We start from the raw sequence: 22,855 nt of genomic DNA, 5'->3' as shown, positions 1-22,855 counted from the left end.
TGGGAGACAAGAAAATGAATGCTTTCAGCTGTGGCATCTAGTTGGCTGGGCTGGCTCCCCTGTGATAGGGTAAGAAGTGAGGTTCCTGTTACAGAACTCCTCAGGTCAGAGGCTGAAGGGTGGTGCTGCTTCAAGTTTCTCAGAAGAAGTGGTGGCTTAGATATTTCTGTGGGTTGTTCCTGATCTGTCCCAGATGTGAGCGGGTCTGGGGCATCCTGTGTCCCCATGTAAGTGGGCTCCCAATCTGAAAAAAATTCCTGGTAAATGGATCTTTTTGGGGTGTGGCAGGATTATTCTTACACCCACTCAACCATTCCCCTGCAATCTCATACTGCAGAACCTTGCTCAGAAGCATGAGGATAAGCATTTTATATAGAAAAGTCAATTGATGGTTTATTGGCATTTTATTTATTCTCTGAAGACAGCTAATCTCTGCATTTGTGTTGTAACACATTGGAATGATTTGTGTCACTCAATGTTCAATATTAATCTGCCTCTGCTGTTGGGGACAATGTAGGGTTCCTTGTATTGTCCTGCAGTGAAGAAGGGGTTTAGTGCCATAATCAAGAGACACCAATTGATGGTTCACTGCCTCTCTCTGCCACCTCACCCTGTACCAGCTGTGTGATCTGGACGAGTCACTGACCCCTTAGTACTTCAGTGACCTCAGGAGTTAGACGTTCTTGCTAATACTGCATCAGAACATTTCCGTGATCTGTGTTACACGAGTAACATGCGCTGAAATGTGAGAACATGGAGAGAGAACTCGGACACACTCACCTATACCCAATCCCCCTACACCCTTCCTCCACATACATGCAGGTAGGCTTTTCTGCTCTTGGCAGGTTCTCTCTCCTCTTTCACAGGGAGAATTAACAGTGGCCCAATATGGTGGCCCCTCTAACAACCTCAGTGAATTCTGAGCTCTGTTGTGATGACCTCATGGTGGCACCAATCTCCCCACACCTCCCAGCAAAAGGAACAGGTTCCAATTCCAATCCACTGGACCTCTAGTGTTCATGTAAGGAATTGTAGTCCTTAAACCTTTTGGTGAATTCCAGTTCAGAACGCATGAACTTAATACCTTTGGCTCAACATTAAGCCTAAATTCATTAAGGTCTAATTTTTTTAGTTTTAAAATGGACCAATAATAATTAAATTACAGAATGATTTTTTTTTTACATGCAATAATAATGGCACACAGTGATTCCCTGTCCTAGTGTGAACTTTACCCACGTATTGAGTCTCTGGATGCTGAGATGATGGACAATGGTACAGCCTGAGTGCAGTCAGCCCCCACAGAAGACTTTCATTCCAAGAACACTTTGAAAGCAGAGATCCTGAGGTCAGCTGGAAATTTGTGCAAGTATAATACAAGATGGCTTCCTGGAAAGCTCCAGAAGTGTTTCAGACCAGGGAAGACTGAGGTTGGGGAGCTAGCGGTGGGCTGATTGTGGTTGCCGCTATAGGGAAGGATTTGGATGCTACAGACCCAAGAAGATATTCTGTTGGTTGGCTTCACAGTTCTAGGGTAGGTGAGTATCATTGGCACAGTAGTAAATGACAACATCCTCTTTTTCTATGAAGTTTATGGCAGGGATTGAAGTAAAAATTTGAGAAACATTTCACCTCAACTTTGCTCTACCCATCTACATGACTTTGAGTTGGGATTTTTATTAACATTTCAAAAATCCGGTCCTCTAAAGCCTGATTGTGTTTTGCCCCTACCAGTGAATCATTCTGGATTTCTTGCAATATATGTCAATATTTTTCTTTACTTAATTTTTTTTTCTTTACCTTTGTGAAATGTGTATGTGGAAATGTTCCCTCTTTGATGGAACTGTAAATAAAAGAAGAACATTTCCAATGAACTTCCTGTTGAAATATTTTATTTATTTATTTGAGAGAGAGACACAGACAGAGAGAGAGTATGAGAAGGGGCAAAAGGGAGAAGCATATTCCCTGCTGAGTAGGGAACCCAACACAGGGCTCAATTCTAGGACCCTGGGATCATGACCTGAGATGAAGGATGACACTTAGCCATCTAAGCCACCCAGGCTCCCCAAACTTCTAATAATTATAAGAAACATTACAGAATTTCTTTGCCTTCTCATCCAGATGGAAATGGTCCTGGAGTATGACAGAGGAGCCCAGAAGAAGAAGAAAGTAATTACTTTCTTCTTGGCAGATGATACCCCATCTGCCAGGCTGTGTCCTACAGAAGCAGGCAGGATAGTGGGGACCTGGTGGCTGGATGCCTCCTGCCTTAGTGTCAGGAGGCCATGGCCTGAAATGGGGAGGATGAAAAACGTGGTTGATGAGGTCGACTGCTTGCCCTTTAGTGCTGGCTGCAGACAAGAAGCGAATGAGGGCACTGTGTTTTGTAGGCTTCTTGCTGCTGTGCCCATCTCAAAATAAGACTGGTGGTATCTGGAGAACTGTTAGCATAAATGTGAAGGGACTATGAAAGAATCTTGATTTCTGTGGAAATGAGAACTGTTTCTACTTGCAAGGAGCTATTTAATAAAAATACTTTCTCAGTATAATATTTTAAAATATTGCATGTTTAATAAATACTAACTTTCAGAAGAGGAAATATTTAGGGCACCTGGCTGGCTGAGTTGGTAAGTGTCTGACTCTTGATTTTGACTCAGATCTCAGAGTCTTAAGATTGAGCTACACAGTGGGCTTGTGCTGAGTTTGGAGCTTGCTTAAGATTCTCTCTCCCTCTGCGTCTCCCCAACTCTCTAAAAAGTGAGCTAATACTTAGGGAGTATTTTTTATTCTTGAAGTTTCATTCTAGATGTCCTTAACCTTGTCCATCCTCATAACAATTACATGATATGGATGCTTGTAAGTTTTCATTCCATGGAACAGGACAGCGAGGGTCAGAGGAGTGACAATTGAATCAAGGAAATTCACTAAGCTGCTATGTAGGACATGTGTTTAAATATCATCCTTGATGAAACTGAAAAAAAGACTAAGATGAATATAAAAAATTCCCTTCAGCATCTCACCAGGAGCAAAAACTCTCTCCATTATGGTCTCTGGACTTCTCGATTTCTTCTTTGAAGATACATGGACATAAATGTTGTTTTGTGGGCTACAAATTCCTTGATAAGTCACAGGTGCAATATACACAGGGTTTTGCAGTCTTCTTCTTTCAGTTCACGTCATATTCTGAGCAACTCACCACGTCACTGAAGCATTTCTTCATGTCACTTAGGAGTTGCCTTAATCTCTGCAAATTTCTTAAACTCTTTCTGCCTCAAAAATCCTCATCTGAAAATAGATGTGATAGCAATCCTATCACAGAACTTAGTGTACATTAAATAACTGAGAGCCTTTCAGTCTAATAACTGGTAGTCTAGGTTCTGAAATACAGTAAACTTTTGATAATAATTACATATGTTTTCTACTACTATCATTCCTTAAATTTAATATCCTCATACTGTCAACCATTATTATTTACACCAAATTTTCATGTGAAAAATCTTTGGTGACCTCTTTGAAATGCTATCCTTGAAAATCAGGCACATATTATTAGTATTTTATGTTTATGCATTTATTTTTCCATATTCCTGTTTTCCTCCATCTTTTCTTCAGCAAAGCTTTTTAGCTTGCCTTTTATGATTTCCATATGGTTTTCTCTAAATGTATGTATGTCTCAAAAATTGAAACAGTTCTGCCTGAAACTTGTGTGTGGCTCTGTCACATACCATGTGGAGTTGATGTGAACTCTGGCTTGAGTCCTGCCTGAGGAGAAAAGAGAGGAAGAAGCCAGGATGGCTGAGTTTTCCTCCTGAGGCAGCTGTTCTATTTTCCCTCCTTTCCGATAAATACCATTTCTGAAGTGATCCATACTGAGTAGTTGAATGTTGTGGAGATGGAGGACCGTAGACCAGAAGGTCAATGGCCTACAACTAAGAAGACTGACTCTTTCTATGTAGGAAGTTTCATCCTGGGAATGAAAAGGACTAGGAGACAGAAGGAAGGCATCCATGGTCTCTATGGAGAGAGGTCCCCTGGTCCACCATGGCTGCTAAGCATTTCCTTACAGTCCCTGTGTCTGTATTTGTGTTTATGGCTGTGTGTATCTATCTGTATGTGTGCATGGATGAGTGTGCAAATGCATTTGCATTGCTTTCTGTCCTGCGTGTTTGTGCATATGTGTGTCTCAGTGCATGTGTTGTATTAAGAGGTAGCAGTTGTGTGAATATGGCTAATTGGGGGAGCCCACACTTTCTGACTATAGCTTAAGGAAGGCTGAGAAACAGTATCTGACTTTTTTCCTTCCTATAGTGAGAACAAGTTCATTCTTTCACTCAGATTCATAAGGTGTGGTATTTCCTGGACATAGACGAGGGTTTCAGATGCTAGGAGCTAAGAAGGAAGATAAATGGTTATTTCAGAAGCATACATGGAAAAATGTGTTTTCTTATTTCAAACAGAAGTAAATGAAGGCAGAATTTATCTTTTATCTTTTTAAATACTTTCAAAAAGAGAGATTTTGTTTTCTTTATTTTTCATAACTTTAATAGCTTTCAATATTGAAGGCAGCTTTATACATAATAGGTGAACACATTGGCTCCATTATCTTATTTAATCTTCCCAAAGCCTACTAAGTGGGTGATTTTATTTTTGGTTCCATATTTCATATGAAAAATGGAGGATTTGGTCACACCAGTAATTTTATCAAAGATCTGACATGAGTAAGTGGCAGAGCAATAATTTGTACCAGAGGATCTATATCTAGAACCCACAATCTTAAATAAGATATTTTATTTCTGGGCACCTGGGTGACTCAATGGGTTAAGGCCTCTGTCTTTGGCTCAGGTCATGATCCCAGAGTCCTGGGATCAAGCTGTGCACTGGGTGTGTGTGTGTGTGTGGGTGGGTGTATGTGTGTCTGTCTGTCTGCTCAGCAGGGAGCCTGCTTCCTCCTCTCTCTCTGCCTGCCTCTCTGCATACTTGTGATCTCTGTCTGTCAAATAAAGAAATAAATAAATTCTTTTAAAATAAGGATGTTTTATTTCTTCCATATGTACTTTTAATATATAATATATCATATACCACTATGTAATAAAAATATGCATGTATATGTACATAAGTATGTATGTATTGAAATGCTTTTGCTTTGTCCTCAGCCATCCTCCTGCTCCTTCAGTATTTACAGAGGGGTCTATATATTTCTCTTAATGTACCAAAATGCGTGCTTAGGATTCATTACAGGAAATACTCTCAATGTGCTTCCTCAATAATGCTTCCTGGGATTCACTGATTAACAGATTGATTCAGCAAGTGTGTATGGAGGCTGCACTAGAGACAAGGCTTGCACAGACCCTGGGAAGGTCACAGACACAGAGAAAAAGGTCCTATTTGGGAGCACTTGTATCCCAGAAGCACTGGTCTTCATCTTCCTTCATTTGGCATCACACCTGGATCTCATTGTCATGTCTATGACCTCAGTCCTGTGCCCTCTCTCCATTTCAAGCCCCTTCTCATGCCCCTGAATCATAGATATCCCCTGGAAATCTCAGGAAAAGAACTGATATGTCCTGACTCTCAGGCAGAAGCTCTCCACAGCAGGCAATCAGGTCAATGGGAAGTTGTAGCAGGAAGCCGGGCATCCTGAAGGCACAGCTGGTGACTGTTTCTTTTCCCCTTGATTCTAGGACTGGGGTACCTGTCAGGGAGTACAGGGTGGAGGCTGAGGCTGAGGCAGAGACTGGTGCTAGGTTGTCCTGTGGAAATGATGAGAGTCCAGAACTGAAGAGAGGTTCCTGGGGCTGACTGTCGGGCTCCTGGAATACTTTGTACATTTGCATGTGGCTTCATCTACTGTGTTCTCTAAAGTATCAAAAGGAATTTCAGTAGAGGGGACAGGATGTCTCAGTGCTGCCTATTTCCTGTTCTCATCGCATGTGTTGTAAGTGACCAAATATATCTGATACATCAGATACCCAAAGGCTGATTCATTTTTTTTTTTTTTTGGTACCAATATATCACTTTTTTTTTTAATTTTTTATTTTTTATAAACATATATTTTTATCCTCAGGGGTACAGGTCTGTGAATCACCAGGTTTACACACTTCACAGCACTCACCAAATCACATACCCTCCACAATGTCAATAATCCCACCCCCTTCTCCCAAACCCCCTCCCCCCAGCAACCCTCAGTTTGTTTTGTGAGATTAAGAGTCACTTATGGTTTGTCTCCCTCCCAATCCCATCTTGTTTCATTTATTCTTCTTCTACCCACTTAAGCCTCCATGTTGCATCACCACTTCCTCATATCAGGGAGATCATATGATAGTTGTCTTTCTCTGCTTGACTTATTTCGCTAAGCATGATACGCTCTAGTTCCATCCATGTTGTTGCAAATGGCAAGATTTCATTTCTTTTGATGGCTGCATAGTATTCCATTGTGTATATATACCACATCTTCTTGATCCATTCATCTGTTGATGGACATCTAGGTTCTTTCCATAGTTTGGCTATTGTGGACATTGCTGCTATAAACATTCGGGTGCATGTGCCCCTTTGGATCACTACATTTGTATCTTTAGGGTAAATACCCAATAGTGCAATTGCTGGGTCATAGGGCAGTTCTATTTTCAACATTTTGAGGAACCTCCATGCTGTTTTCCAGAGTGGTTGCACCAGCTTGCATTCCCACCAACAGTGTAGGAGGGTTACCCTTTCTCCACATCCTCGCCAGCATCTGTCATTTCCTGACTTGTTGATTTTAGCCATTCTGACTGGTGTGAGGTGATATCTCATTGTGGTTTTGATTTGTATTTCCCTGAGGCCGAGTGATATGGAGCACTTTTTCATGTGTCTGTTGGCCATCTGGATGTCTTCTTTGCAGAAATGTCTGTTCATGTCCTCTGCCCATTTCTTGATTGGATTATTTGTTCTTTGGGTGTTGAGTTTGCTAAGTTCTTTATAGATTCTGGACACTAGTCCTTTATCTGATATTTCGTTTGCAAATATCTTCTCCCATTCTGTCAGTTGTCTTTTGATTTTGTTAACTGTTTCCTTTGCTGTGCAAAAGCTTTTGATCTTGATGAAATGCCAATAGTTCATTTTTTCCCTTGCTTCCCTTGCCTTTTGCATTGTTCCTAGGAAGATGTTGCTGCGGCAGAGGTCGAAGAGGTTGCTGCCCGTGTTCTCCTCAAGGATTTTGATGGATTCCTTTCGTACATTGAGGTCCTTCATCCATTTTGAGTCTATTTTTGTGTGTGGGGTAAGGAAATGGTCCGATTTCATTTTTCTGCATGTGGCTGTCCAATTTTCCCAGCACCATTTATTGAAGAGGCTGTCTTTTTTCCATTGGACAATCTTTCCTGCTTTGTCGAAGATTAGTTGACCATAGATTTGAGGGTCTATTTCTGGGCTCTCTATTCTGTTCCATTGATCTATGTGTCTGTTTTTGTGCCAGTACCATGCTGTCTTGATGATGACAGCTTTGTAATAGAGCTTGAAGTCCGGAATTGTGATGCCACCAACGTTGGCTTTCTTTTTCAATATCCCTTTGGCTATTCGAGGTCTTTTCTGGTTCCATATAAATTTTAGAATTATTTGTTCCATTTCTTTGAAAAATATGGATGCTACTTGATAGGAATTGCATTAAATGTGTAGATTGCTTTAGGTAGCATAGACATTTTCACAATATTTATTCTTCCAATCCAGGAGCATGGAACATTTTTCCATTTCTTTGTGTCTTCCTCAATTTCTTTCATGAGTACTTTATAGTTTTCTGAGTATAGATTCTGTGTCTCTTTGGTTAGGTTTATTCCTAGGTATCTTATGGTTTTGGATGCAATTGTAAATGGGATTGACTCCTTAATATCTCTTTCTTCTGTCTTGCTGTTGGTGTAGAGAAATGCAACTGATTTCTGTGCATTGATTTTATATCCTGACACTTGACTGAATTCCTGTATAAGTTCTAGCAGTTTGGAGTGGAGTCTTTTGGGTTTTCCACATATAGTATCATATCATCTGCGAAGAGTGATAATTTGACTTCTTCTTTGCCGATTTGGATGCCTTTAATTTCCTTTTGTTGTCTGATTGCTGAGGCTAGGACCTCTAGTACGATGTTGAATAGCAGTGGTGATAATGGACATCCCTGCCGTGTTCCTGACCTTAGCGGAAAAGCTTTCAGTTTTTCTCCATTGAGAATGATATTTGCGGTGGGTTTTTCATAGATGGCTTTGATGATATTGAGGTATGTGCCCTCTATCCCTACACTTTGAAGAGTTTTGATCAGGAAGGGATGTTGTATTTTGTCAATGCTTTTTCAGCATCTATTGAGAGTATCATATGGTTCTTGTTCTTTCTTTTATTGATGTGTTGTATCACATTGACTGATTTGCGGATGTTGAACCGACCTTGAAGCCCTGGAATAAATCCCACTTGGTCGTGGTGAATAATCTTTTTAATATACTGTTGAATCCTATTTGCTTGTATTTTGTTGAGTATTTTCGCATCTGTGTTCATCAAGGATATCGGTCTATAGCTCTCTTTTTTGGTGGGATCCTTGTCTGGTTTTGGGATCAAGGTGATGCTGGCCTCAAAAAATGAGTTTGGAAGTTCTCCTTCCATTTCTGTTTTTTGGAACAGTTTCAGGAGAATAGGAATTAGTTCTTCTTTAAATGTTTGGTAGAATTCCCCCGGGAAGCCGTCTGGCCCTGGGCTTTTGTTTGTTTGGAGATTTTTAATGACTGTTTCAATCTCCTTACTGGTTATGGGTCTGTTCAGGCTTTCTATTTCTTCCTGGTTCAGTTGTGGTAGTTTATATGTTTCTAGGAATGCATCCATTTCTTCCAGATTGTCAAATTTTTTTTTTTTTTTTTTTTTTCATATTTTTACATTTATTTTTTTTTTTTATAATTTTTTATTTTTATAAACATATATTTTTATCCCCAGGGGTACAGGTCTGTGAATCACCAGGTTTACACACTTCACAGCACTCACCAAATCACATACCCTCCCCAATGTCCATAATCCCATCCCCTTCTCCCAAACCCCCTCCCCCCGGCAACCCTCAGTTTGTTTTGTGAGATTAAGAGTCACTTATGGTTTGTCTCCCTCCCAATCCCATCTTGTTTCATTTATTCTTCTACCCACTTAAGCCTCCATGTTGCATCACCACTTCCTCATATCAGGGAGATCATATGATAGTTGTCTTTCTCTGCTTGACTTATTTCGCTAAGCATGATACGCTCTAGTTCCATCCATGTTGTTGCAAATGGCAAGATTTCATTTCTTTTGATGGCTGCATAGTATTCATTGTGTATATATACCACATCTTCTTGATCCATTCATCTGTTGATGGACATCTAGGTTCTTTCCATAGTTTGGCTATTGTGGACATTGCTGCTATAAACATTCGGGTGCATGTGTCCCTTTGGATCACTACATTTGTATCTTTAGGGTAAATACCCAGTAGTGCAATTGCTGGGTCATAGGGCAGTTCTATTTTCAACATTTTGAGGAACCTCCATGCTGTTTTCCAGAGTGGCTGCACCAGCTTGCATTCCCACCAACAGTGTAGGAGGGTTCCCCTTTCTCCGCATCCTCGCCAGCATCTGTCATTTCCTGACTTGTTGATTTTAGCCATTCTGACTGGTGTGAGGTGATATCTCATTGTGGTTTTGATTTGTATTTCCCTGATGCCGAGTGATATGGAGCACTTTTTCATGTGTCTGTTGGCCATCTGGATGTCTTCTTTGCAGAAATGTCTGTTCATGTCTTCTGCCCATTTCTTGATTGGATTATTTGTTCTTTGGGTGTTGAGTTTGCTAAGTTCTTTATAGATTCTGGACACTAGTCCTTTATCTGATATGTCGTTTGCAAATATCTTCTCCCATTCTGTCAGTTGTCTTTTGATTTTGTTAACTGTTTCCTTTGCTGTGCAAAAGCTTTTGATCTTGATGAAATCCCAGTAGTTCATTTTTTCCCTTGCTTCCCTTGCCTTTTGCGTTGTTCCTAGGAAGATGTTGCTGCGGCAGAGGTCGAAGAGGTTGCTGCCCGTGTTCTCCTCAAGGATTTTGATGGATTCCTTTCGTACATTGAGGTCCTTCATCCATTTTGAGTCTATTTTTGTGTGTGGTGTAAGGAAATGGTCCAATTTCATTTTTCTGCATGTGGCTGTCCAATTTTCCCAGCACCATTTATTGAAAAGGCTGTCTTTTTTCCATTGGACATTCTTTCCTGCTTTGTCGAAGATTAGTTGACCATAGATTTGAGGGTCTATTTCTGGGCTCTCTATTCTGTTCCATTGATCTATGTGTCTGTTTTTGTGCCAGTACCATGCTGTCTTGATGATGACAGCTTTGTAATAGAGCTTGAAGTCCGGAATTGTGATGCCACCAACGTTGGCTTTCTTTTTCAATATCCCTTTGGCTATTCGAGGTCTTTTCTGGTTCCATATAAATTTTAGAATTATTTGTTCCATTTCTTTGAAAAAGATGGATGGTACTTTGATAGGAATTGCATTAAATGTGTAGATTGCTTTAGGTAGCATAGACATTTTCACAATATTTATTCTTCCAATCCAGGAGCATGGAACATTTTTCCATTTCTTTGTGTCTTCCTCAATTTCTTTCATGAGTACTTTATAGTTTTCTGAGTATAGATTCTGTGTCTCTTTGGTTAGGTTTATTCCTAGGTATCTTATGGTTTTGGATGCAATTGTAAATGGGATTGACTCCTTAATATCTCTTTCTTCTGTCTTGCTGTTGGTGTAGAGAAATGCAACTGATTTCTGTGCATTGATTTTATATCCTGACACTTTACTGAATTCCTGTATAAGTTCTAGCAGTTTTGGAGTGCATTCTTTTGGGTTTTCCACATAGGTATCATATCATCTGCGAAGAGTGATAATTTGACTTCTTCTTTGCCGATTTGGATGCCTTTAATTTCCTTTTGTTGTCTGATTGCTGAGGCTAGGACCTCTAGTACGATGTTGAATAGCAGTGGTGATAATGGACATCCCTGCCGTGTTCCTGACCTTAGCGGAAAAGCTTTCAGTTTTTCTCCATTGAGAATGATATTTGCGGTGGGTTTTTCATAGATGGCTTTGATGATATTGAGGTATGTGCCCTCTATCCCTACACTTTGAAGAGTTTTGATCAGGAAGGGATGTTGTACTTTGTCAAATGCTTTTTCAGCATCTATTGAGAGTATCATATGGTTCTTGTTCTTACTTTTATTGATGTGTTGTATCACATTGACTGATTTGCGGATGTTGAACCAACCTTGCAGCCCTGGAATAAATCCCACTTGGTCGTGGTGAATAATCTTTTTAATGTACTGTTGAATCCTATTGGCTAGTATTTTGTTGAGTATTTTCGCATCTGTGTTCATCAAGGATATCGGTCTATAGCTCTCTTTTTTGGTGGGATCCTTGTCTGGTTTTGGGATCAAGGTGATGCTGGCCTCATAAAATGAGTTTGGAAGTTTTCCTTCCATTTCTATTTTTTGGAACAGTTTCAGGAGAATAGGAATTAGTTCTTCTTTAAATGTTTGGTAGAATTCCCCCGGGAAGCCGTCTGGCCCTGGGCTTTTGTTTGTTTGGAGATTTTTAATGACTGTTTCAATCTCCTTACTGGTTATGGGTCTGTTCAGGCTTTCTATTTCTTCCTGGTTCAGTTGTGGTAGTTTATATGTTTCTAGGAATGCATCCATTTCTTCCAGATTGTCAAATTTATTGCCGTAGAGTTGCTCATAGTATGTTCTTATAATAGTTTGTATTTCTTTGGTGTTAGTTGTGATCTCTCCTCTTTCATTCATGATTTTATTTATTTGGGTCCTTTCTCTTTTCTTTTTGATAAGTCGGGCCAGGGGTTTATCAATTTTATTAATTCTTTCAAAGAACCAGCTCCTAGTTTCGTTGATTTGTTCTATTGTTTTTTTGGTTTCTATTTCATTGATTTCTGCTCTGATCTTTATGATTTCTCTTCTCCTGCTGGGCTTAGGGTTTCTTTCTTGTTCTTTCTCCAGCTCCTTTAGGTGTAGGGTTAGGTTGTGTACCTGAGACCTTTCTTGTTTCTTGAGAAAGGCTTGTACCGCTATATATTTTCCTCTCAGGACTGCCTTTGTTGTGTCCCACAGATTTTGAACCGTTGTATTTTTCATTATCATTTGTTTCCATGATTTTTTTTTCAATTCTTCTTTAATTTCCCGGTTGACCCATTCATTCTTTAGAAGGATACTGTTTAGTCTCCATGTATTTGGGTTCTTTCCAAACTTCCTTTTGTGGTTGAGTTCTAGCTTTAGAGCATTGTGGTCTGAAAATATGCAGGGAATGATCCCAATCTTTTTGATACCGGTTGAGTCCTGATTTAGGACCGAGGATGTGATCTATTCTGGAGAATGTTCCATGTGCACTAGAGAAGAATGTGTATTCTGTTGCTTTGGGATGAAATATTCTGAATATATCTGTGATGTCCATCTGGTCCAGTGTGTCATTTAAGGCCTTTATTTCCTTGCTGATCTTTTGCTTGGATGACCTGTCCATTTCAGTGAGGGGAGTGTTAAAGTCCCCTACTATCATTGTATTATTGTTGATGTGTTTCTTTGATTTTGTTATTAATTGGTTTATATAGTTGGCTGCTCCCACATTGGGGGCATAGATATTTAAAAATTGTTAAATCTTCTTGTTGGACAGACCCTTTGAGTATGATATAGTGTCCTTCCTCATCTCTTATTATAGTCTTTGGCTTAAAATCTAATTGATCTGATATAAGGATTGCCACTCCTGCTTTCTTCTGATGTCCATTAGCATGGTAAATTCTTTTCCACCCCCTCACTTTAAATCTGGAGGTGTCTTCGGGCTTAAATTGTGTTTCTTGGAGGCAACATATAGATGGGTTTTGTTTTTTTATCCATTCTGATACCCTGTGTCTTTTGACAGGGGCATTTAGCCCATTCACATTCAGGGTAACTATTGAGAGATATGAATTTAGTGCCATTGTATTGCCTGTAAGGTGACTGTTACTGTATATGGTCTCTGTTCCTTTCTGATCTACCACTTGTAGGCTCTCTCTTTGCTTAGAGGACCCCTTTCAAGATTTCCTGTAGAGCTGGTTTGGTATTTGCAAATTCTTTCAGTTGTTGTTTGTCCTGGAAGCTTTTAATCTCTCCTTCTATTTTCAATGATAGCCTAGCTGGATATAGTATTCTTGGCTGCATGTTTTTCTCGTTTAGTGCTCTGAAAATATCATGCCAGCTCTTTCTGGCCTGCCAGGTCTCTGTGGATAAGTCAGCTGCCAATCTAATATTTTTATCATTGTATGTTACAGACTTCTTTTCCCGGGCTGCTTTCAGGATTTTCTCTTTGTCACTGAGACTTGTAAATTTTACTATTAGCTGACGGGGTGTGGGCCAATTCTTATTGATTTTGAGGGGCGTTCTCTGAACCTCCTGAATTTTGATGCTCGTTCCCTTTGCCATATTGGGGAAATTCTCCCCAATAATTCTCTCCAGTATAACTTCTGCTCCCCTCTCACTTTCTTCTTCTTCTGGAATTCCAATTATTCTAATGTTGTTTCGTCTTATGGTGTCACTTATCTCTCGAATTCTCCCCTCATGGTCCAGTAGCTGTTTGTCCCTCTTTTGCTCAGCTTCTTTATTCTCTGTCATTTGGTCTTCTATATCACTAATTCTTTCTTCTGCCTCATTTATCCTAGCAGTTAGAGCCTCCATTTTTGATTGCACCTCATTAATAGCTTTTTTGATTTCACCTTGGTTAGATTTTAGTTCTTTTATTTCTCCAGAAAGGGCTTTTATATCTCTCGAGAGGTTTTCTCTAATATCTTCCATGCCTTTTTCGAGCCCGGCTAGAACCTTGAGAATTGTCATTCTGAACTCTAGATCTGACATATTACCGATGTCTGTATTGATTAGGTCCCTAGCCTTCGGTACTGCCTCTTGTTCTTTTTTTTGTGTTGAATTTTTACGTCTTGTCATTTTGTCCAGATAAGAGTAAATGAAGGGGCAAGTAAAATACTAAAAGGGTGGCAACAACCCCAGGAAAATATGCTTTAACCAAATTAGAAGAGATTCAAAATCGTGAGTGGGGAGAAAGGGGATAAAAAGAGGTTCAAAAAGGAAGAAAGAAAAAAAAAAACAAAAAGAAAAGAAAAGAAAAGAAAAGAATTTTTTAAAAAAGCAAACACCTAAGAAAAATGTAAAAAAGAAAAAATATATATATTAGATAAACTAGTAAAAAATCGTTAAAAAAGAAAAAGGTAACAGTTAAAAAAAAATTTTACCCGAATGCGAGAAAAAAAAAAATGAAAAAGAAAAAATTAAATTAACTCCAAGACTAAAAAAAATCACAGGAAAAAAGCCATGAGTTCCGTGCTTGGCTTTCTCCTCCTCTGGAATTCTGCTGCTCTCCTTGGTATTGAAACTGCACTCCTTGGTAGGTGAACTTGGTCTCGGCTGGATTTCTTGTTGATCTTCTGGAGGAGGGGCCTGTTGTAGTGATTCTCAAGTGTCTTTGCCCCAGGCGGAATTACACCGCCCTTACCCAGGGCCGGGGTGAGTAATCCGCTCGGGTTTGCTTTCAGGAGCTTTTGTTCCCTGAGCGCTTTCCGTAGAGTTCCAGAGGACGGGAATACAAATGGCGGCCTCCTGGTCTCCGGCCCGGAGGAGCCGAGAGCCCAGGGCCCCACTCCTCAGTGCGCCCTCAGTGAACAGTGCCCAGTTACTCCCGTCTGCCTGACCTCTGGCTGCGCTCCGAGCTCACCGAGCCTGCGACCGGTTCAAGGTAACACGGAGCTGTGAGCTTACTGTTGGCTCTGTCTCTGTAGCCAGCTTTCCCGTTCCAATACCCGCAAGCTCTGCGACACTCAGACACCCCCGATCCTTCTGTGACCCTGCGGGACCTGAGGCCACGCTGACCCCGCGTGGGCTTCGCCCTGGTTTAGCCTCTGGAGCGATGTCCCTCAGCGGAACAGACTTTTAAAAGTCCTGATTTTGTGCACGGTTGCTCTGCTGCTTGCCGGGAGCCGCCCCCCCCCCCCCCAGTTCTATCTTCCCGTCGCTTTGGATTCACTTCTCCGCCGGTCCTACCTTTCAGAAAGTGGTTGTTTTTCTGTTTCCAGAATTGCTGTTCTTCTTCTCTTCGATCTGCCGATGGATTTTCAGGTGTTTGCAATCTTTAGATAAGCTATCTAGCTGATCTCTGGCTAGCTGAAGCAGTCTCAGCTTGCTACTTCTCCGCCATCTTGACCAATCAGTCAATATATCACTTTTTTTTGGTAGGTACAGCATTGAGTAATTATCCTTTTTTCTACTATGGATATAGATATAGATATTTCTGTATCATTTTGGCTACTTACTGGAAAGAGAGAGAGAGAGTGAGACAGAGATATAGACACAGATATGGAGATATAGACAGATATGGAGACAGACACTGACAGTTACGCAGAAACAGGTATGGCTAGCATAGATAGAAATATTGCAAACGGGAGTCAAGGAAGACTGTTCTAAATTAATTGTCCCAATTATTTCATGGTAAGGAGTAGAGACAGATGTGAAATTTAAAAGAAGTACTGATGATAATTCTGAGTCCTCCTCTAGGCTGAAAGTTTAGTTCTTGGATTTCTCATCTCTTAATCTCAAAGCATTTACTGGGGAGGGAGCATCTCCTCCACAGAAGAAAACTGGAGATGTTCCAGCTGATCTACTCTGACTCCACAGTCTGGGACCCATGGAGTCTATGCAAACACTGACTTTTTTTTTTTTTTTAGATTTTATTTATTTGATAGAGAGATATCACAAGTAGACGGAGAGGCAGACAGAGAGAGAGAGGGGAAGCAGGCTCCCCGCCGAGCAGAGAGCCCGATGCAGGGTTCGACCCCAGGACCCTGAGATCATGACCTGAGCTGAAGGCAGCGGCTTAACCCACTGAGCCACCCAGGTGCCCCCAAACACTGACTTTTGTTGTTGTTGCTGTTTTACTGTATTGCTCATGATGGTCATTTTTTCTCAAGGCTTTAAATTGTAAAATTTGGTTCCTAGATTCAAACAATAGTATTTTCATTTGTTCTTTGACAATACTTTTTTGTAAATTAGTTTATTTTTTAGAGTCAGAAACCTTACAGGTTAATTTTTTAAAACGTGGTATCTTTTTGTCTACATAACTCTATGTAGTTACTACCTTCTGAACAGTCTCCTACCGCAAAATTTTCCTTTTTTCAGTAAATAAAACAGGCCACAGCCTTTGCAGAATAATTAGAAAAGGTCACTTTTGCTCCAGGTTGACACAGCCCTGCTCAGGGTATAGGATGTAGGGTGAGCATGGGATGGGTTTTGGCTCCCATGGTGTCCCCTCACTTAGGCACATATGAGCAGGGCACACTGGTAACACAAAACAGAGGCTGCAACTCTGGGTTTGCTACCGGGGAAGGAAGTGTCATTATTGTTGATAACATATACATGTCATTTCTTCCTCATACTGATTTTGGAGGGAAGTGCTAACCTTACCAATTGAAAATAGTTTCCTCTGGTTTGGAACCGCTTCTTTCAAGTTAGGACAATCTCCTTTTGCACATTGCTCATCGTTTCTGTTTCTCTGTCCATCCCCTGCTCATTCTCATGATGACATCACTATGCCCTGCCTGTTTTTAAGATTGGTCTCTTCATCAGAATCGCCTTGTGCAACAACCAGCCCTGAACCCACCACTACTGACTCACACCATGCCATGGGATGTAGAGTTAACACTCTGTAGCTTCTGTTCTTATTGAAGCATCAATTCTTTCTGCCATGAAATATGAACATTTGCAGGATTTTCACAGTGATCACGAGATTTCCTCCAGAGACTGACCATCAAACATATTATCTGGCAGCTAAATAGATGAATTCCATTTTATTCATTGCCAGCACCTTCAGAATGAGTTTTTCACAACTACTGAAAATTTCTGAACAGCTTACTTCTCTCTGAGATAATCATACCATTTCACAAAATAGTCTATAACTAGGAATGCAAGTCAATGGGAAATTATTTCAAACCAGACACTTAGGACAGGGTTAGTGACATCTGTGGGGGGTATATGATATCCATCAGAGTCCCTTTTCTCTATCTTCTGATACTAAGGCATTACACAGCTAGATGTGTATAAACTGCTTAATACAATGCATACCTAGTACATAAGGAGTCTTGATTAAAAAAATAGCTATCATTAACATCTTATCTGGAACATTATGTTTCTTAAGTTTCATAAAGAGCTTGAATCTTTTTCTTTGAATGAACAAAGGAAAGAATCAAAGAAATTTATTGACCTATGGATTATAAATACTGGTTCTACCACTTCCAGAATAAAACTAGATTTTTGGTAACTGATTGGTAACTTCAATATAAAAGTTAAAAAAAATCAAAGGGGCAAAACTCAGTAGATAGGAATGATCAGTTTGAGATCAAATATTTAAATATTAACTCATCCATGACAGAAAGTTAGATGAAGGAAGGACAGAAAAGATACATCAATTATAACCAATGTGAGAAGTTGGATTTTCATTGACATTATGAAAGTGGCAGGCATTTCTCGACTTTCTTTTTGTAAGAATTAGGATTGGTTCACTACTGTACACGTGTTTATTGTATTAAAGAACACTAAATTGAATTCATCATAATACTGGTTCATAAATCCCTGTAATCATTTATTGACACAGAGTTAGAGGTCTCTTTACTTTTTGCTACTTAGGTGGTGATGACTTACCTAATAACTCAACACATACCTCAGAATGCCTCATTTAACTGAAGAACAAAAGCATTAAAAATAATCTATATGTTCCTCTCTATTAAGCTAGTCAACTAAAAAAGCACAACATTTAATGATAATTTCTCAGTACTTGTCCAGTTTCCTGTTTTCTTACTGAGGGAACAGGGCACAACCTGTTCTGTTAAAGATGGGACTTTGGTGGCTTTGTGGAATGTAAAATGAAAGGAACTAGATAAAATCTCCCAACTCTGCAATTTGTTTTATTTATTTTGGGGCAAATATAACCCAGTTATTTGACTACTACTTGATTTTTATTCTTTTGCTCCTCCACGTGGACAGTGGTCCTCTCCTTACCTTGCCCTGGCATTAGGAGGTTGACCTTCAGGGACTGCACAGATGGCTTTCCTTATCCTCTGGTTGCTGTCTGGGAACAGCCAGTTTGAGCATCAGGAAGAGACTGGGAAGTGGAAGAAAGTGAGGTCTGGGTTCCCTCCCTGTAGGGGGCCTGCATTCTCACAGGGGCCAACATATAGTGCCAACTCCCGCCATACCCAAAGGTTAATGCTCAGGAACAAGAGGTGCATGTGGAGAAGTCTTTCCCTTTTATACCACTTAACCCATTGGAGGGATTTGTTTCTTTTCCCCAGGGTCCACGTGCTTAGAAAGCTAGTATCAAAGAAGAAGCGCTTTTGCCAGGAGACATGGTGATGGATTTTTTGAGCTTCAGTTTCCATTCGCCAACTTTCCATTTGAAAACAGGACAAAGATTCCCATGACTGTTTCCACAAAGGTCCTGGGGCACAGAGCAATGGGGGTGGGGGCACAATATAGCACAATATTTTATTCCCACATTCTTCTTGGAGATGGCCAGAATTTTCAATCGCCAGCCTGTCATAACTCCGTTCAGTAGAAATAAAGATAAGTCACAATATGAGACTCATTTTCTAGCATTGCATTTAAAAAAGTTAAAGAAACAAATAAAATTCTAGAATTATTTTATTTATTTCCAAAGCAGGATTTCCCCATTTCTAAATTGAGGATAGTAGCATTCATTTCAAGGGCAATTTCATTATTGTAACATGTAATTAATATCGAAATTATTAAGAAGGTATTTCATCTTTTTTTTTTTAATAGTCTCCGGAACATGGCTTGTATGTTACACAAGCAGCCCATCTCAGGTTGAACTAACTATGTTTCAGGTGCTCAGGGGTCACATGTGGCTACTGGCTAGTGGTCACTGCATTGAACAGCACAGATTCTGCTCCAAATGCTTCAGAAATGCTGCGCTGGACGAACTTCAGACTGGACAGCTCCCTGGGTTTGCGCTCGCCTGCATGCCAGGGGCTCCTTAGTTTCCAGGGCTCTGTGCAGTGCACCAATGGAGAGGGAAGGGGGCATTAACGAGAGTCGGGTTGCTGAGAGCTGACCCCAGGACATCCCCAGAGACCCAGAGTCATTGGAATGTGCCAGTCTTCAGTGCCCTGGGAGACAGAGACCTTTTTGCTCAGGGACCTGGTCAGAGGACAGGGCTGTGGTATGCCCAGGCAGCACAGTAGTACACGCCTTCGTCGCTTTTCTCTAGTTTCAGCAGTGACAGAGTGCAGCTGTAGCTATCCCTGCCCTTATTGGCATTGACTTTGTCCGCTTTCAGGACAAAATCCCGTTGTACAAGGGATGTGGACATGTCTAGGTAGAGGAGCCTCTTCGGTGCCGTACCCTCCTGGTGGCGGTACCAGTGGATGTACTTGACCCAGGCGTCCACTTTGCAATCCAGAGGAGTTGAACTGCCCACGCGTGCCACCAACAAAGCAGTCTGACTCAGCTTGAGCCCTGCTCCACCATCTGCCAGGGGAGAGGGAAACAGCTGTGAGACAGTGATGGACAGGAAACTTAGGGTGTCCCCTGTCCTTTGCACTGGGGAACAAGTCAGGACTTACCAGGAAACAGGAGAGCACACAGGAGGGCAAGGGGACCCAGCATGGTTCTGTCTCCCATAGGGTGGAAAGAAACCCTGGGTGACCTTCTGGCAGTACCTGCTGGGAAGAGACTGTCTGGGAGTGTTGCAGAAGGCAGGTGAAGACCTGAGCGTCTGTTTCACAGAGGCACCTGCAGTTACTAGTGAGAAAGAGGCTGGGCGGAGAGAGGGAGGGGCCAGAGGGCTGGGACAGGTCTGACCACAAGGCAGGAGGGAACATCAGTGGTTAGGCTGCTGAGAATCACTGAGGACTGTTGGTGCAAGGAGGGCACCAGTGGTATAACAGCAATCCTTGATTGGACCTGAGTTCCGCACTAACTGGTTTCTGCTCATTGTTTGACCAAATATTGAAAGTCGCCCTTGAGATGAATGCTACTACCCTCAATTTAGAACCGGGGAAATCCACGTGACATTTTAAGTAACTCTTCTGAGGCTGCATTTTATGGAACACCTTCTGAGGTGGGGATGTGAGCTGGGTCTGACTGGAGACACATCTCAAGCCTCGAATGGCCACTCAGTACTCAACAGAGCAATGGGTATGCAGGCTGCTCCGGAGGCAGGGATAAGCACAGTGCAGAGATCCCTGCTGAAAAAGCAACAGGTCCCCTGAGCTAGCCCTGGACCATTTCTCCCAGAGGTCTCCTCAGAAGACTAAAATGACCTAACGTGACATGACAGCTTTGTAGTCTTCGGATAGCTAGTCTTCTCCTTTTCTTGATTTGTCAAAAGGACCTTATTAGGTTGCGTGCAGAGTGAGCAGGGAATGTGAGCAAAGCTTGTTGCCTGTCCCAGATGCATAGAAAAAGCTCAAGAAATGTTGGGGATTGAGTTCCATCTTAAAACTGGATTGGTTGCAATAGATGATTTCTGGGGTCCTCATAGTGCAGAATCTCAGGAAATATAATAGTCCTATAAAACCAGGTGTGTGTGTGTGTGTGTGTGCGTGTGTGTGTGTGTGTGTGTGCGTGTGTGTGTGTGTGTGTTCATAGGAAGAATCCTGCATTGAGCCAGGGGGCAGAGGAGACGAGGGGGCAGGACAGGTCAGATCCAGTGTGAGATCCTTAGAAATGGTAAAGGCAGGGCCTCAGGAGGGTCAGCTGAGAAAGGCATCTGGCATCTGAAATGAAGTTTCCAGAGGTAAAGCTAGTAAAGTAAGTACAGGTTTCCTTGCCAGTTATCTAAAGTAGAGGAGGACCTCCTGGGTCCAGTTATGGTAATTAGTTATGCTAATGAGAACCTGTTGGCCTGGAAGGAGAAGGCAGGAAGGGGACTTGGCTGGGGCAGGGAGGTGTGGGTCCCTCACACCCACTACTAGACCCAGCTTCTGAGCTCCTCCTCTTGGTAAACACTGAGAGGCACACATGCTGAGCTCTAACCAGATTCAAGGCTCAAGTGTCCCAAAATGCAGGCTCTGAGGTTGTGCTGATCTGGTGAGGTGTTGACTAGAATATTCTGCTAAAAGAATAATCCAGGTCCAGCATTCAGACACTCAGCAGGTGTCTAGGGCAGCCCTGCTAAATGTTAAGTAGGGAAGAGAGTGAGAATGGTGGTGACAATGGGGATTGACATCTGCAGAGCATAACAACAGGTGGAAAGAGTTTGCATATGGAAGATGTGCAGTGTGGGGGGTGAGAAAGCCCATGGATTCTTCTCTTCCTGCTATCTCTCTTTTCTAGATTTTCACCCATAAGGAAATCTTCCTTTGGGGGAGAAAATCCATAACCTTCTATTCTTTCATGAAAATAAATTTTATTTCACATTGTCAACATTCAGAACTCTGTTTCTCTCAATTACTATTCCCATTTGTCTACAAACACTGCTGACATTAAGGGCTCAACACCTGTTGGCTATGAGCAGTCTTCGTTCCTGCCAAACCTCCAGCCAAATGCTCTCCTGGGTGAGACAAATGACAAAAATGAAACAATTCAACCTGGGGGGTGTGGTGCCCTTTCTTCAAAGGAGAACAGTCCATAGCTTGGGGAGCTCAGAGTCTCACAAGCAGGGGAGCACTCTGCCCAGGGATTTGGGGCAAGAAGGAGTTTTATAGAGACTTCAAAGCAGTAAAGGGGAAACAGGGAGGAATAGCAGGTCTGTCAGGGGATAAGGAGAGAGTGCTTGGCTTAGGTTGATTGGCCGGGGTTGCATACCTGACCTTACTTAGAACAGGGGAATCATTGCAGATTCCTGGTGTTCGGTTCCTGCTTAGTTGGGATATACTGTGTTTTTGGTCAAGGGCAGCATTTACAGGGACGGGAATTTACCTAAGTTTTGGTTTTCTGACTCGGAACCCCAGGCAGGAATGGATCCATCCTGGTTCTGGAAACGCATTTCACCAGGTGACAGTTGTGTTCTACTTCTCTTCTTGCTGTGGTACATCCATCTGTGTTCTTGTGTAAGTGGTGCTGCAAGGTCATATTGTTAAAGATGGGCATATTTTAAAAAATAATAATAAGGGAAACTTTTGAGCAAGACACAAAGGGTAGCCAAGACTTCACCCCACACTCATGTAGAGAGTGGAGGGTCCTCAGCAAGACCCTGTGGTCTCCAGGAAGAGAGAAATCAGGTAGCCCTTGAGGGAGCAGCACTTCCTGTCCCCCCAGGTCATCCTGTTGCTGCCATGAATGAAACTGCTCTGATGCCCCCAGAGATGAGAGACAGGGGCTCAGAGCAGGTTTGGACTCAGGCAGACCCTGGGCAAAGAGCCAGATACTGAAGCTTGGACATTTCACTGAAACTCTGAGAGGCTGGTGTGCTTTCCCTGACCAGGGACAGCTCCCTTCTGACCCTGGGAGAATGTGAGATCGAAGACAGTTTGATTTGTTCACTTGGTCACAGGGAATAAGTTGGATGTTCATGCGATGTCAACTGTTAGTGAGCACAAAAAGCTTAAAAACCCAAAACAGGAAAGCCATTGATATGCTGTCTGCAGGGAACAGCAGGTTCAGACTGACTCCACATGCCTGGCAGCCTTCCAAACCTGCTGACCTGGGGAATGTCCAGCCATGGGGCTCAGCCTGGGATCCCAGCTCCTTCCACAGCCAACGATGTCATCTGATCAATGATGCGCTGAGGGGGGACGTCCTTCTCAGTTCAGAGCTGCCAATGGAATCCTTGGGAGAGTCTGAATGATCCCTCCTAACT

At 41.8% G+C, this 22,855-nt stretch overlaps 1 gene segment (V, D, J or C); it reads right to left on the bottom strand.

Moving 5' to 3' along the window:
• Positions 1–19,911, bottom strand: part of LOC101691347 — a 53,383-nt gene extending 33,472 nt beyond the window's left edge. Inside the window, 2 exon segments of the C gene segment in view lie at positions 19,279–19,581; positions 19,677–19,911. Coding sequence covers positions 19,279–19,581; positions 19,677–19,734 — 361 coding nt within the window.
• Between the last annotated feature and the right edge of the window lie 2,944 nt (positions 19,912–22,855).

Source organism: Mustela putorius, unplaced genomic scaffold, assembly GCF_011764305.1.
Source record: "Mustela putorius furo isolate JIRA1106 unplaced genomic scaffold, ASM1176430v1.1 tig00003845_pilon_pilon_pilon, whole genome shotgun sequence".
Lineage (NCBI taxonomy): Eukaryota > Metazoa > Chordata > Mammalia > Carnivora > Mustelidae > Mustela > Mustela putorius.
This window is presented reverse-complemented; position numbering and strand designations above follow the sequence as displayed.